Here is a 17334-nt window from a genome sequence, read left to right as displayed (position 1 = left end):
ACTCACCTGGAGTGAGTTTTTACTTTTATACTCTTACAAATATAAGTGGCTTTTGGCGATGCTTGGTGCAATAAGTATTTCAACTGTCCAGGCACTGTAGAACCAGCTGCTTGAAGCTGAAATCTGTTACCAAGGAGAGGTTCTGCCCTGTAGAGAAGACAAGTTAGCATGTGAAAACATGTAGCTAATTTCTGCTCAGATACAAGTCTATTTGGATAGATAAAGACATATGACTCAGTTTTAGAAAGGATCAGATTTATTCATATTTCTAGCCACAACTCTGAACATTCTGTAAGAGTGTTACTCTTATCTTGATACTAATGTGATATCTGTGTTGATCAGACTGACTTGGTACCTACTTTTTTTTCATCTAAGGAAAAAAACAAAAGCAGTAAAAGCTCATATATATAATATATATATATTAGTATATATATATATATATATACTAAAAACAACAGACAAGAAATGGAATTTTGTTGTAGTTGCATGTAATAAGAGCATAAAAAAAGAAAATTTGCATCATCATTTGAGTGGAAATTCTCTGAATAAAGAAGCATTTTTGTATTGTTATTTACTTTTTATCTTTTTTTGATTCGTGTCTACTATAAAAGCAAGGTTTGGATATTTCTTCTTTTTTAATTATAAGTATATATATCTACTCCATTCAGAAATGTAATTATTCTGACCTATGTTTTCACAGTGCTAAACATGGGTGAATGGTATAAGAAGATTAACTGAGATGGATGTATGTGAACTAACTGCATCATTCTGGTGTCTGGAAAATATCTTTATGTTACTTTATCCAATTGTGTATTTCTGGACCATGTTAAACTATTTTTTTCTGTTGTTATTGTCAGGTGGCATAAAGAAAGCTGTGGTCATATGGAATATCCCTGCCGTTTCCGAAATCCTGCTGCCACGTTGCAAAGAGTCATTCCCTATAGAGTCTTTGCTCCCTTGTGCCTCATGGAACGCTGTGAAGAGCATTTACTTCAGCTTATTCCTCAGTGCCTCTCAGCTGCTTATTCCACACTGGGCACACATCCCTTTTGCAGGCTTGATGTTTTGATAGTTCCTTCAAACTTTTCCAGCCTGGGAATGGCTAGGTAAAGAATGTTTTTACTATCTTACCTCATTCTGTATTTTTTTTGACTCCTTTTATCAGCTAATTAACAGAGTAAAATTGCTGTCAATATGAAACTGCTGTTTTATTAAATGAATTTTAAAATGCTAGTTGTTGCTAGCTGGGTTTTGTTTAATAGGTTTACTTGCCTACTTTGTGCTGAGATCTTTAGTTTCAGTGTTATAAGGGCTTTGGAAGCAAAATATAAGTTCGTAAGACGTGTCTGAATTTCCACTTCGCAAAACTGAAGGTTTTTGTTTTTGTTTTTTTATTAGTTCTATTAATTTCAGTACTTGATGCTAATATTATTTCGTGTTTTGTGGTGGTGGTGATTTTATCATTATGTCCTGACAGAGTATGTTAAAATTCAGATACGTAGTTTATTTAAAAGTCTTTTGTTGTTCAATATTTTCTAATCAAACACTGGGCTTTGGAAGCTGAGGAAGGCAAACTATTAAGTGTTCATGTAATTGAGGAAAATAAAAAGCTTAATTAAATATTATTGTTTTTACAGTACAATTTCCAGTTGTGCAATAGCTTAGGAATTTTAGCTGTAGTACTAGTACAGCAACATGTAGCAATTAATAGCAGAGAGTAAAATGCTATTTGTATTACTGTTTTCTAGTACCATCACTAGACTAGAAGGCTGAAACAAAAACTGCAACAGCCGCTCCAAAAGTAATGCATCCCATTTTATAACATTGGCCCACAGCATTCTAGGTAGATGGCCGTATAGCAGTAGAGATTGAACCTTCCCACCAGTATTCTGTTATATTTTGTTGCCATCATACAGATGGCAGTAGAGGGGCAGTCTGGTAATATGGTGTCTGATAAATTGTACAACTAATCAAATATGAAAATTTCTGTTTCATGCTAGATGTTTTGATTTTCCTTTCTGTAGACCTCTTTATTCAGCATTCATATTGCAGTCTTCTCAGAGATTTAAAAAAAAAATACAAAATTGTTGTTGTGTAATAATGTCGTGTAGTTTTTGTTGCAGGTTTACTTTTTTTAAAGACTGTAAAATTTAAGAATCCAGCATTCAATGACACTCTTCTTTTTCACATCAGCCTCATATTTGTAGATAACTTGCATATGTTACTGGTATTTGGTGATAGATTTTTTCTTAATAGACTCATAAATGAAAGTGTCATGAAACAGACTCCTTGTAGCTTTGGACACCTACTACAGATTATATTTGGTTTGGTGGTAGGTGTGATGTTGAGTACTATGTTCTTGAAGCTGTATGGAGTTGATAGAGCTGCTTAGTAGTTTCTTCTGATTTCAAAGACATGGTATGCAAAGACTGACGCGTGTCCTTTCCAGTCATTTCTGTGAGTGAGAAAAAGACTACTTTTCACTTAACTGTATGAAGAGAGCAGTGATCAGTGGAACCAGGAAAGACACAAAATGTGCACACAGAAAAAGAAATAAAAAAAAAGAGAAAGAGAAAGAAGTGAGATGTGTATACCAAAATGATGATACTGAGTAGGAACAATCTTCAAGATTCTGTTCTTGGTATGTTATTGCTCTTTGGGAAGATGGCAGTGCTTCCCTGCATGTACCTTTCCCAGAATATGTAGGGAAAGGATGCCTGGAGGGTGCTCTGTGCAAAACCATCTGTGGTTATCTGAATCCGGACTGTGTATTTGGAATATGTAATAATGCTTTCTTTGTGGAGGAGATGAGAAAACCTCTGTGTATATTTCCTCATGCTTCCTCTAATGACTGTTCATTCCAGATGATCCCTATCACTGAATATAAGTAAAGGATGAAAGAATGAGCATGCATACTTCCTGATGCTTTTCATTCATCAAGCCAAGCACATTCAAATTTTTAAAAATTGAAATAAAATAAGTTATTTAAATGTCAAGCTTTTTGGACAGCAAAGGGAATTATTACGTGACTCATAAGAACTCGCTTGTTCTTGTTTCATGTGATGTATTTTTTTTCAGGGATTCTTTGCATATAGCAACTACTTACATGGTTTATTCCTGCCCATGCAATGATAATTACATTCATGACTTCAGTTAAGACTAAGTTGTGTGCAAAACCATGCCCAAACCCACATTATGGAAAAAAATAATAATAAAAAAATGCTGTTTCCTTGGATTAGAAAGGGTACTATTTACCTTTTTATCTTCAAGTCTATCTCTAGCAGTATAACATAACACAGCATGCCAGCACAAAGATACTACCATTTTGAGAATTCTAATTGTGTTCCTGTTTGCTAGGGAAGGTAACAGTCATAAATTTTAGTCATCATCTTAAGTATTAGGTCTTTACAGCATTTAGCAATTTTTTGGTCTGTTCCTCATTAGCTGGTACTTACTGTGTTTTTTATTCCAAATTCTTTACTATTCTTTAGCGGGGCAGTTCCTCTGCATTTTAGAGTAGTTTAAAATGATTATATTTCTTCCATGGAGTGACCTAATAAGGTGTTTTAAGCTGTCTATTCTAGCAGCTGTCACTGTGAGTCAGTTGCATTACTCTTGAATGCTTCGTGAGAAAAACTGCTTGAAAGCATGTACAGTTTACTTATGTTTTCTTTACACCTCTTCCTGACTTTTAAAATTTGCTTTTAATTTTTGTATGGAAACAAAATCTTGACTACATATAATCATTGCTGTCATTATTTCTTGCTTCCTGCATATCTTTCAAGTGGGAAGACTTAATTTTGCATACCTTCTTGGTATCGTGATATTTTAATTCAAATGATTCTATATACCTTCTCAGTAATCTTATGCTAGTAGAAGAATGTGATCCAGATAGCTTTGTTGGTGATATGTTAACCTCTACGTTTAGAGTGTTTAGAGAAAGTTTAAGTTTAGAGGAAAAAAATAAAAACAAAAAAAATGAATGAAGCATTGTGGATCCAATTTAAACAGTTTAAAATCTAGGAATTCAGTTCCTTTTGCAGAACTTTGAGAATGGCACAAATGACTAACAGCATTTCTGATATTAAGTTCTCTGACTTTCACAAGGTAGAGACTGGAGGAAAAAGGAATAGGAAACATATGAGACTGCAAAGATTCTAGAGCTCCTAATTAGACTGTGCAGGGAAGAGATCATAGAATCATAGAATGGCCTGGGTTGAAAAAGACTATAATGATCGTCTAGTTTCAACCTGCCTGATAAGGGCATGGTTACCAGCCACTAAACCAGGCTGACCAGAACCATTTCTAGCCCAGCCTTGAATGCTTCTGGGGATGGGGCATCCACAACCTCCTTGGGCAACCTGTTCCAGCATGTCACCAACCTCTGTGTGAAAAACTTTCTCCTAATATCTAACCTTAACCTCCTCATCTTGGTTTAAAACCATTCCCCCTTATCCTATCACTGTCCACACTTATAAACAGCCATTCCCCTTCCTGTTTATATGTTCCCTTCAAGTTTTGGAAGGCCATAATGAGGTCTTCCTGGACTCTTCTCTTCTCCAAGCTAAACAATCCCAGTTCCCACAACTTTCTTCATAGGAGAGGTGCTCCAGCATCTAATCACCTTCATGGCCCTCCTCTGAATCTGTCCCAAGAACTCTGTGTCTTTCTTGTGCTGGGTGGACCCAGGCCTGGACACAGTACTCCAGATTGGGCCTCACAGGAGCTGAGCAGAGCGGGACAATCACCTCCCTCTCCCTGCTGGACACTCCTCTTTTAAGTTACTTGACCTTATATTACACCAAAAGACAAACATAAGTTGTATGTTCTGAGTACTAACAGGCTGGAAGCAAGAGTAGCTCTTCAGTTTTGGCAGTGTTAGTGATGACCCATAGGAACTGAGTGTAGGCTTTGCTGGCGTCTAAATATTTCACAGTTGCAAATGTGAGTCACTAGAGTTACTCAGCTGAACAAAATTTGTGGAAAGAATTCAAGTGAAAAACAGGGTCTGTGTGTTCCCTGGGTGTGTTCCGTCTCTTTAGATCAGTTCATTCCCAATCCAGTTTTACTGATCCCATTTGAAAGCCCAGTATTTCAAAATCCCTTCCTAATGATCTTAAACTCCTTAATTTCCTTTTGTTTTGGCAGCACTTACAGAGATTCTAAATTCCTTGTCCTTTCTCATTCCCTGAGAAAGGACATCCTACCATATATAGACTCTTAATTTTTTTGCCACCTGAGTTTGTGTTTGAGTCTTGACCCTCTTGTATTGTTTAACTGCATGAGTCCTCTTTTTAACTTGGAAGTCATTATTGCTTCCTTGCTAACCATGGAGGGCCTTTCACATTCACACTAGGCTTTTGAATTTCTTGGGCCTTGGAACCTGTTTAGCATGTTTCTGCTTTTTCATAGCAAATTCACTTATACTTATTTTACTCCCTCGAGTGTTGTGGTTGTTTATTTCCACTGGGTTGGAGGATGTTTTTAGAAACAATTGACCTGAAGAATTCTCTTTTTTTCTTGCAGCACACATAATTTAAATAACACAGGATTACTATTTTTTGTGTTTGAATTTGAAAACTGGCACTTGCATATTAAAAAATGTGTAGGCCAAGCACTGCAAGCACTGTTTATTTTAGTTAGTCACATCACACATCAGTGAGAGCTATGAGTATGATGAAAAATGTCTGCTCTGTACCTTGCTCTTGTGTATTTTTGTAAGCACTAGTAGTAACTGCTGAAAACAAACTAATGGGGTAGAGGGATCTTTGGTTGTTATTACAGCAAATAACTTATAATGAGATACCAATGTTTTCAAAAGGAGATACCAATATTAGGCTATTTGAAATCATCGTTGGGTGCTAATCAGGTCTGAACTAGATCCATACACAATTTAGTTGCTCATGTATTATACCGGTCTATCAGTTATGATTTCTTTGCCTTTCAGCTGTAAGATTGCTGCCTCTGTTTGGACACAAAAGTGTAGAATTTGAGTTCATGGTATTGAAAGACTCTTGTCCTTAAAGAGGGTTATTTAGTTTTTTCAGTCACCCATTCTCTCTTGTGTCTGGTAGGAAGACTTAACTTGAGGACCTTACTAGTCCAGAAAGTGGCTAGTACAACATCTGAGTGGTTAAACTGAGAATGGTACTATTTTCTCATCTGTTTTGAAAAGTGTTCATGCTGGTGTTTTAATGTTTTGTGGCAACTGAGTCTGAATTATCTACAAAGGCTATCTTGTATCCCTGTTTTACAATCCAGTTGCTGGCCAGTTGTTAGTGGCATTCCCCATGACTGTACTGGGACCGGTTTTGTTTAACATTGTTGTCAACAATGTGGCTGAGAGGATCCAGTGAATTCTCAGCATATTTGCAGCTACCCAGTTAGGCAGGACTGTATACTCAGGAAGGCTTTGTGGGGGGATCTGAGTGGGCTAGATTGATGGGCTGATTCTAATCAGATGATATTCAACAGTGCAATCACTAATCTGTTGTCATCATCAACAAGGCTAAGTACTGGGTTAAACACTTGGGTTGTAATAACCCCGTGCAGCAGTACAGAACTGGGGAAGGATGGCTTGGAAGTTGCTTAGCAAAGAAGAACCTGGAGGTGCTGATCAGCTGGCTGAACATAAGCCAGCAGTGTGTGCAGGTGACCAAGAAGGCTCAGGCCATCCTGGCTTGCATCAAAAATGTTGTTGTCATCAGAACTAGAGAAGTAGGAGACTGTACTGCATTGTGTTTTGGGTGCCTCTCTGTAAGAAGGGTATGGAATTGCTCAAGCAAAGTGTGTGTGGAGAAAAGTAACAAAGCTGATGAGGGAACTAAAAAACAAGAGTTATGAGGAGCAGCTGGAAGTAGTAGGGTTGTTTGGTCTAGAGAAAAGGAGACTGAGGGAAGAGCTCACTGCTCTTTACAATGACATGAAGTGAGAAGGGTGTTCAAAGAATCACAGAATTGAAGGCGTTGTAAGGCACTTTTGGAGATCATCCAGTCCAACCCCCTGCTAAAGCAGATTCCCTACAGAGGAAGAGAGAGACATTGGAGAGTGTCCAGGCAAGTGTCTGAACATATCCAGAGAAGGTGACTCAACAGCCTCTCTGGGCAACCTGTTCCAGTGCTCTTTCACCCTTACAGTAAAGTGTTCATGCTTGTATGAAACTTCCTCTGTTGCAGATTTTGCCCGTTACGCCTTGTTCTGTTGCTGCCCACCACTGAAAACCTGGCCCCGTCCACTTGACACCTGACTTTTATATATTTTTAATTATCATAAGATCTCCTCTCAGTCTTCTCTTTTCCAGGCTGGACAGTCCCAGATCTCTCCATGTTACCTGTGATGTAGACAGATTTAGTTTTTAAAGGGTAATTGTGAATATAATCATTTTCTTTGAATAGAGCAATTAAACACCTTTTTCCTGAGTGTTAATCGTTCATCAAATAAAAAGCCCTGTCTTCACTCAGGCGAAAAACAGGAGATAGATATAAGATTTCCTGCTACCACTGTCAGTTACGGACATGGCATCTCTGTTATGGACAGGAAATGAAGACTGTGCTGAGGCTGTGCTCTTCTCTAATGCAGTTATTTAGAGTGCCATTTCTAATGCATGGGGAAAAAAAAAAGCCATTAAAGTACTAGAAAAAGGTGGAGAGAATTCTTGTACTGATTCTCCTTGTTTTACTTATAGTGTGTGTTATGCTAGGCGTATCTCACTGCTTTCCGCTTGAGAAACAGAAAGAATTAGCAGATAATGCTAATCCTAACAATCACAGGCTGCTTCCAGCACTCACTTAGCTATGTGTGCTTTCACTGAGATGCCTCCTTTTTGGCAGTTTGACTGTTTTCAAGGGACTTAATTTAATGATTTGACACTACTCAAACAACTGGCTGTAATGCAAAAGCTCCACCACTTCTGTGTAAGGTTTTACTAATCCCAAAGAAAGTATGTGGAGACTACTTAACACTCATCAGTTCAATATAGAATTACTCTTGTTGTTGGGAACAGCCAGATGGTCAGTCTTAGCCAAGTTCTCAGTACAGGTGGCAGCTGGCCATTATAATGTCTGCCCTGGGACTACCCTCGTCAGATACAGGTGGCAGCTGGCTGGCAAGATGTCCACAAACTCACATTAGTTCTATGTTCATAGATATATGTAAACTTGTTTACAGCTACAGAGGAGTTTCTTAGAAATGAATTTCTTCTAGCTACACTCTGAAAGCTAGAGACAATTTACTTGCACTCCCAATCTAACAGGAGCCCTTTCTCACAGATTAGTCACTTGTTCAGGCCACAATCTGTATTTTCTCAGCTTGTTTTTAGCTGCAGCGTGCAGAAATTAACTGGTGATATGCAAAATAGTTATTTATCCATGCTGTAAAGAAAAACAGGTAAAGGAGGGACTTAACAGTGGTATCAGGAAGTAAAATAAATGCAAGTGAGCAAGAACACCTGTAAGGGAATGCACTATAAGATGATGAAGCCCTAGCAAATATATTCCAAGCACAATTAGATCCATAAAGAAAGAAAACAGTTTTGACTGAGGTAGACTGCATGACATAATGAAAAATAGCAAGTTTCCTTCAGGTCCTCCAAACTTTATATTTGACAACAATGAAGTACGTAAGTTGCGAATTTCGTAAGTCACTGCAATACCAGTTCCTGCGTGTTATTTTTATCTGTTACTATTTTCATTTTGGGTAGAATCCAGAAGCCACAGTAAAGGAGTAGGTCTTCCAAACCTACCTAATTAGGGTAAGAAACACATAAGAAACACAGCCCTGTCAGACAGTGTTGTTCCTTGTTGTTCCTTTTGTCTCTGCAGAGTAAAAAAAAAAAAAACAATACTAGGTTCATTCTGAAATTTGCCAATCTTCATGCTTATTTTTGTGCAAGGGTAAAATTTCTGTGGACTTCAAGGTGGAGTTAGTACCCTCTTCAAGGCTTTTTTTCTTGCCTTTATTAGGAACTCCTTGCATGTTACAATTGTCCTTTATGGTTCTCAGAGTCTGAGCATTCTAAATTGACAAAAGTTAATGGTGGATAAAGGAGATGACTGTGTTCAGAGCTTATTGCAGTGTTCAGTTGAGAGTCCAATATTGTATTGATTGTATAAGCTATTTGTTAGACTTTTTTTTTTTTTTTTTTTTTTTTTTTCCTACTCTGTGATAATAATAATACTTAGTTTTGGAGTCTTTTTGAAACAAAACTGGCCCCTGTGTCTTTTAATTAAGAATGAAGTCAAACATCTACCCAAAACTGTGAAATAAGTCTTGCAAAGTTTATATATATATGTTTTTGCATATTTGATGTTTATTTTCATTTCCTCCAGCTGGGCTTTTTTGAAAGGAAAAAAAACAACTGGAACTAAAAAAGCCTGTTTTTATTGTTGCTCCGTTTCTTTTTTTTAAATGAAATTCTGAACAGGAGTTTTGATATGAGGAATTTCAACTTTAACTTGATTGTGAAACAAATAAAAGGAGTACAGAATGTTTACAAACAGAAAAAGAGCTCTGTGGAAGATTAATGTTTCTCCATGTCTGTGTTTTGAACTCCTCTTGCTGCTTGTTATTATTTTTTCCAGAAGTGTGATCATCAGGTAGTTGAAGTCTGCAACACAAACAACCTTTTAGATATTGTGCAATACACAAATAGTGAATTATTTACTGTGGGGCAAGGAGTCAATATATATATATATTATTATTTTTTAAATTCCAGAAAGCTTGGGAAGAAACACAGATTAAAAGCAAAATTAGTACAAGCTAAAAATAATCCAGACACAACACTGAAGCAATAAAGATAGATCTTTCTTTGCAGTGAATTGTTTTTGCTGTTGCTGTGTTTTCTTTCCACATTTCTCCACTAATGTTCCCAAGTTTATATGTTGGCTTGTTTCTAGTAGCAATATTCTTGTTAACCTACCCCCTGACAGAAAAAAAAACCCCAAACACCCCACAAACAAACATTTTTTCATGGCCATATTCATTTTTTAGTGGAATCATCTATTGGTCATTAAGAAAGTTTTCTCCTGGCACCCTCACATTTTCCTAACTTATTGTTATGATGTGATTAATTTTTAATTTTTGAGTGTTAGTGATTGGATACTAGATGCCTCTGCAGCCAGGTTTTAAACCTCTCAGTTTTACAGTACTTTAGGACTAATTTTTGTTTCCAGAAACATGTAATTTTTTCAGTAAATTTTTACATAAACAAAGTTTGGTTCTAAAGCTCAGAATTTATGTAAATCAGGAGGCAGAAATGGCTTTCTTATCACAGTTCTTTTTTGCACCTGTCTTTGAGACTATCTGCAGGTATTTTATAATACAATATCTGCCTCTGATTGTAACTGAACCCTCTTGTATTTAACTTAACCCTCCTGTATTCCAGTATAACTTTTGGTCTTGTTTTTCATTGTCTTTGTTGACATTGACACAATGTCTTTTTTAATAGCACTGGCATTTATGATTTTTTTTTTTTTTTTTCCACTTCTCTCAACTGGTGAGTTTCTATTTTTTTACTTTTTAATATTCAACCACTCTATCTCTAAACAATTGTATGGTCTCTTTTCTTCATATATGTTGTAATTCATTACTAGCTTTGATCATGACCACTCAGTTAAGTCTCCTTCTGCTTAATGGCCTGGATCCTATACTTCCTGGATTTGTTATCCTTACTTCTTTGCTGTTGTAATGTTCTGTCAATTGATAGACTTCATTCCTGGAGGACAGTTTTATCAAATTCCTAGTGTGCAGCGGCTTGTTTTACCTTAGTTGTTCTTTCACTTTGTCATTTTGTTGAACTGCTTCTTTCTCTGCTCAGTCCCAACATCTGCTACTGTGGGGATTCACAAGGGCCTCAGCCAAATTCCAGTTACTCTTGGTAGGGAGTAGGCAAATGTTTCCATAGTGTCTCATGATCCATTGTTAGTTTCCTAAGGAAAGCTGACTCAGTTTGCTCTGATACATCATGTTAGTTCTGAGGTTTACCCTTTTTCAGCAGTAGTGGGTTGGACGTTGACTTAAGGGATCTTTATGGTTCTGAGTTGGGACCGTAATCTTTGAGATTCTGCAGCATGTGTCAGAAAGCATCTTTTCATCTATCGCTTGCTCTGTGCTTTTAGGATAGCTAATCCAGTCTGCTTGGCATACTGCTACTGTTCTGGCATTTATATGCAAATTTCGAAAATTGCTGCTGAGTTGGCTACTGAGCTGTGATTTCAGCCTTCAAAACGTATCTGCTGGTGCTGTTTGGTTAAGGACTTAGAACTCATTTTTGAATACTGAATCAGATCATGGAAGTTTTGAATCCATTTTGCCAAGGAATGTAATTTCCTCCTTCTTTCTGGTTTCCTCCCACTGTGTATCATTTTGACCTACTTTACACTGTGGTAGTCTTTCTTTAAAATTAAATGTCCTTCTGCTTCTTTGGTTTGGCTAAGAATTTTTGGAGATGAGTACTGAGATGCTTTAGCAGACACTCCACAAGAAAGATTTCTATTTTCAGATGAAAAATTGCAGCTGTTTACAAAGTAGGAGTGCTGGCTGACCAAACTGCTAGAAACAACTTGGGCAGTTTTAATTTGTCAGTGAAGTACACATTTTTATACTACTGGAAAGACTGGCTCTTTTTCAGAAATTTTCCAGAAATTATGATCCTTCACTGTTATTTTTGGAGAGTGCATGTTGAGGGAATTGGCTCACCTCTTTTGACTTTTTTTTTTTTTTTTTTTTTTTTTTTTTTTTTTACCTACAGTAAACCAGGAAGGGAACAAATGTTGAAGCACACTCTGTCTTGGACCTGCTTCTTAAAATGAACTCCATGGATAGCACTGAATGTTATGGTTGTTTTGTCATAGAGGTCTGCAAGCCTGAGAAATTCAGATGAGCTGAGTGAATTCACATAATTAGTTCCTTTTATTCAGTTCAGATATCAGATATTAAATTCATTATGTCCCTGTTTTGCATTGAAATCAGATTGATGAAGAAGTTACAATGCTGAGTTGTTTAGATATGATGTAATTTAGAAATAACTATGCTTAGAGGTGCGAGTCCATAACTTTACAAATGTTTTTGATTTTGAATATTTCTTTGTATTACTATATTAAAGTAAACATCAGGGAAAGTAAAAACCAGCTGACAAAACTTAAAATATTCATCCTACAGTTGTCATTGTCTATGTTAGCAAGTAACACAGTGAAATTAGAGCCGAGGAGTAGTTTGAAGTAGTCACTGTAGCATTCTGTACTGTAGAATGCATACATTTAGAGAGGTCTACTTTGTATTAGATTAATTCTTGCCCCATGAGATAAATGTGAAGCTGCTCAGATGAGTGCTGTTTGATCAGATCCTACTTTATTGTTGGAGGGGCGTGGTGCACGAAGGTTCTGATGACAGCTAAAACAGTTTGGAGATATTAACTACTCAAGTATTTGCTTTAAATCTCTACAGGGTACATAAACATTAGCTCCCTTGCAGCAATTAAAACTATAAAACTGGACTAAATAAATTGCATGCAGACAATATGGACAGCATTGAACTGTAATGTTGACAAAAGTATGGCAACATTGTATTAATAATAGCAAATATCCACAGGAAGGTCTTGTATGCGGGAAGAGTGATTATATCTACAATAAAACCTGAAATGAAATAGTTATCACTGCCAGACTCAAGGACATGTTCACAGTGTCCAAGAAGTCAGCCATGCACTGTGATCAGTTAGGATGAAATTAAGGTCATGTTTAAGGTCCTTAACATCTCCTAGGTTCACTTTGAGTTGGTAACTGTATGCAGGGCTTGAATATGCCTTTTTGCATGTTTTGGCTTTTTTTTTTTTTTTTTTTTTTTTTGCTGTACCTTTTGGAAGCTGTCTATGATCATTTTTCCCGTTCTGTTTGACTTCATGGATCATCAGGCTTTGTTCTCTGTCTTTTGTCTCCTGATCCTGATGTTTTTATAATTCAGTCGTGCTGATTAAATGTGATTGATCTAAATTTGATGTGCTCATCAAATTTCCATTAGCTCGGGACACAAAGATCCTCCTTTTTGTTACAACATGGACCTCCTGATACATCCACACTCATGCATAAGCATTCACACATACTATGACAGTTCTCCACAATATTACTAGAATAAATAAGATAATAAAGAAATAATATCTTCTGTGACTTAGTTTTAGCTCTCTCTATACCTTGTTTTTACCAAAGAAGTTCTGTTAAACATTAATATCCAGACAACATGTAGCTGAAGTGTTAAATTCAGATTAAGCTATGACTAGAAACTGTGAGGTATCAGTGGGTCTTGTAAGCCTTTGTCAACCTGGTAAGCTGCAGTAATGTGAGACATATCTTAGACATGGAAGAGGTACATAGCCATTACTGTAGTGGATCTTGTGCCTTTGTCTCATCAAGATAAAGACACTGATAAACAGAACATCTGTCTGGAGAATATATTAGTTGATGGAACAGACCTGCTTAGGGCCATGTAACTCCAGTCAATATAGAAAAAAAATGTAATGAATCCTGTAATTGATTAGTAGCTCAGCAACCTGAATATGTTGAGCAAGGAATACTTGCAAAGTCTCTTGCTTGACAGCAATCAAATTGGTGTCAGTGACCTCCAGAATTAAGTACGGTTATCTTCAGCTAACTGGAACTTTTGCAGAGATGTGTGTAGGTGTAGCACCAGTGGGCAATGGGAATTGAACTGGAAACTTAACAGAAAAATTATGTTTGTATAAACTTTGTGGCTCAGAAGTGTGTAACAGTTGTGGTAAATAAGACTTCTGCTTCAATAGTAGGATGGATCAGGATTAGATTAGCAGAAGCTTTTTCAGGATCATAGAAAATTATCTGCTTTCCACATTGGCTTTCCATAGTATTTAGAACATGTTTATTTCAAAGTTTCAAGTAAGGAGGACTTGAGTGTGGAGGTATTGGAAGGACCACACTGTAACAAAAATGAGGCTTTTTGTGTCCTGTGCTGATGGCACACTGATGATCATACTAGCACAAAAACCAGAAGGACCACATAAATTTTTAAGATGATTTAACCTGTGGTGATCTGCAGCACAGTAAAACTGAAGATAACAGGTATATCCAGGGCATAATTGCCACCAGGATTCAATTAATTTTGGCAAATGAATTCTCCCAGGGAGTAGAAACAGGACATACTGTATTGCCTTGTTACTGGGAGCAAGGAAAATGTTGCTCAGGCTTGCTTTGCATAACTATTTAATACTGCATATATATACATGTATCTCCCTATCAAAACAAGAAACATCTTTGCTTCTGCTTTTCCCTTGGAGAAACAATCAAAGAAAAAACAGCGTACAACAAATGTTAGTCACATGGCTTATTGCAGTGTGATTTATAAAACTGTACAGAATCCAAATTTGCTTCTAGTCATGATGTCGTTAATACATTACCTCAACTGAAATCTAGTCAAAGTACCCCCAGATTATGGAAGTATGAAGAAACAGCAATTAATTCTGCTTCCATGTGTGGTTTGTTTAGATTAAAAGGCTTTACGAAGACTTTACAAAACTTTATATTGTTGTGTGTTGATGTTGATTAAAACAATTCTGTTCAGTCTTCAGCTTTAGTTTGTGCATACTGTGTTTTTTCAGGAATCATCTGCTCAGGCATGTAAAGATTGTTAAATGATTCTGAGAGTTCTCTAGCAGATCAGTTTACTCTATTTTTTTTTTTAGTGTTGCTTTAAAGCTGAACAAAAGCTTTACATTCTGTAGTCTGCACATTTCTTACAAGATCAAGACAACGAATAAATCTTGTTTTACAAATGCAGTTATTTACACTATCTTAGTTTTGCATGGTGTTATGCTGAAAGTTATGACATAGTCATTTTACTGCTTCATTATTCTTCACTTGGGAAGTGCTGTAAAAGCTGTCAAAGCTATCACTACAGGTGGTTCAGTAATATGACAAGAAGAACTTGAGAAGGTGGCTTTAATGGTATATTATTTTTTTAAAGTACTTGATCACACAGTGTGAGTCAATAAAACTAAATCAATGAGGAGAACCCTGGTAAAGTACTATCTTGTATTCTTGTTTTTATACACATACATATGTAGAATTATATATACATTAAATACACAACAGAAATAAGATATTGGATACATTGCTCACTTGGTGTGCAACTGTACCTGCTGGTACATTGATAGGACAAGGGGAAATGGTTTCAAACTTGAAGAGGGTACATTTAGGTTGGATGTAAGTGAGGGTAGTGAGGCACTGGAACAGCTTGCCCCAAGATATGGTTGATGCCGTGTGCCTGGTGACATTCAAGGCTGGACTGGACCAGGCTCTGAGCACCTGATCCAGCTGTGGATGTCCCTTGCCCCCTTGCAGGGGAGTTAAACTAGATGATCTTTATAGCGTCCTTCCATCTCTAAGAATACTACGATTCTATGATTTTGGACTCCTTGCAATTATTTGATTAATGAAAAGTAAGTCAAGTAGAGGGTGTGAGAGTAAGGGTGACATTTTATAGAAAGGGGGATGGAAGTATAAAAAGGATTTTTCCAGGGATTATTGTTAGATAATATTTTACTTAAAGAGGAAGATGTATTTCCTTTTCTGAGATATTTTTAAGTTGTTTGATGTTAAGGGTGCAATATAGATGCTCTTTGGAAAAGAATGCAGCAAATAAATAAATAATACATAAAAATATGTGACATCTCCTAACTTAAGAACTTTTAGTTAAGAATGTTTATATAACGCTACTCAAACACCCTATCTGAGTTTATTATATTTGCAATATAAATTGCTGGTTATTGCAGTGTTCAAGGATGGTAAAAACAAGCAGTGTATATACAGTATTCTATTTCAAAATGAATTGTTATATTTACTTGTCTTTTTCTTGCTCGTCTTATTTTGTACTATGATCCTGTCCTGTGAAAGCACAGAAGTGATCTTGTTCTTATTTTGTGACAGCTTTATTTGTTTATGAGCTCTTCTTTTTAGGTTGTTGTAATAATTTGTCCTAAAATAGACAGATGTTTGAATTCACGGATTAAACTATATTCTAAACAGTGTGGCTTTCTGCTCAACAAGGATGCAGAATGTATCAGAATAGAAATACCTTTCCAATAATAACTGTTTTGAAAGCAGAACAATTAGATGGTCAAGATAAAGATCAAATTTCCAAGATCAAATTTCCATCATTACATTTCTCTCTACTTACACTGAGTGTTCACATAAATCACACTGTTGCGATAATAGACCATTAAAAGTTACACAAACCATAAGCTGTGCAACTCTTGAATTTCAGTTCATTTTTTTCCCACTGATCTTTTGCTACTTAGAATGAATTTTAATGTAGATTTCTTTAATGTGTACGGTCTTCCTTTTACTTGAAAGATGACATAAAGATATTATAGCTGCATTTTAGTAAAGCGAACTACTGTCATCTCTAGAGATCACAGTGGTTTTAAGTTGCACTGTCTTTACTGTGCTTTAAAACTAAGTTGTCACTGTCTCAACTCCCACAGATTTTTTTCAGAGCTGCTGTAACTTGTCAGTCTCATGAAGCAGTCAGAATTCTATGTAGTTTTCATTCCTCACATAATCTGTGATATATTTAGTAGTCTGTCCTCTGATAAAAGGAATGCTTACTGGCAGTATCTTGGAAATAGTTTCAGAATGTGTTATCACCTGAATATTTCATCTCAGGGCTGATCCTTGTTCACAGAATCACAGAATCACAGATCACAGAATAGCCTGGGTTGGAAGGGACCTCAAGGATCATGAAGCTTTAACCCCCCTGCCCAGCAGGGCCACCAAACTATGAACATAGTTTGTTCATAGTTCAATTGTGTACTCTCAGTTTCCATCAGCAGCTGAAAATGTTCAGTTTTTTTCAGAAAGAACTAAGCTCTCGTCAGGTCACTGCCCTTTGTAGTCTGGCTTAGAAAGCTTTGACTTTGTATAATATATTCTGCTCTTTTGAAACATATGCATAGATCTTAGTAATGTTAATGGGTATCACATGCTTACAAAGAGAGAGAAGAACAGCCATTTGTCTGAGATTTACACAGTCTCTTTATTATTTTTAAAGACTTCTGGGTTACATACTGGTTCAAGATTTCTTCACAGGGCTCTTGTTGATGTCAGTAGGAGGTATGCTTTCATATCTGGAGAGCATAGTAATTTGTTTCTGACTTCATAACATATGGATCAGTGCTTAGATACCAAGAGTGGAGGAGCCAAAGAAATACCGTAATAGAGATACATGGATAGAATGGCAAAAAATAGTTTCAGATATTTTAATTTCCCATAGTATTTCTGAAAATGTAAAGCATTTCTGAGATGCTGTTCTTGATCT

The 17334-nt window shown here is 36.5% G+C and overlaps 1 protein-coding gene across 4 annotated transcripts in view; it reads left to right on the top strand.

Moving 5' to 3' along the window:
• The window catches only part of AOPEP (aminopeptidase O (putative)), a 175551-nt gene that overhangs the window by 34504 nt on the left and 123713 nt on the right, over positions 1–17334 (top strand). For all 4 annotated transcript variants that reach the window (XM_072359395.1, XM_072359393.1, XM_072359394.1 and 1 more), the window contains one exon: positions 858–1106. In XM_072359395.1, coding sequence (XP_072215496.1) covers positions 858–1106 — 249 coding nt within the window. The remainder of the gene's footprint in view (positions 1–857; positions 1107–17334) is intronic.

This window comes from Excalfactoria chinensis, chromosome Z (genome assembly GCF_039878825.1).
Source record: "Excalfactoria chinensis isolate bCotChi1 chromosome Z, bCotChi1.hap2, whole genome shotgun sequence".
NCBI lineage: Eukaryota > Metazoa > Chordata > Aves > Galliformes > Phasianidae > Excalfactoria > Excalfactoria chinensis.
Note: the sequence above shows the minus strand (reverse complement) of the source record. Positions and strands in the feature narration are given on the sequence as shown.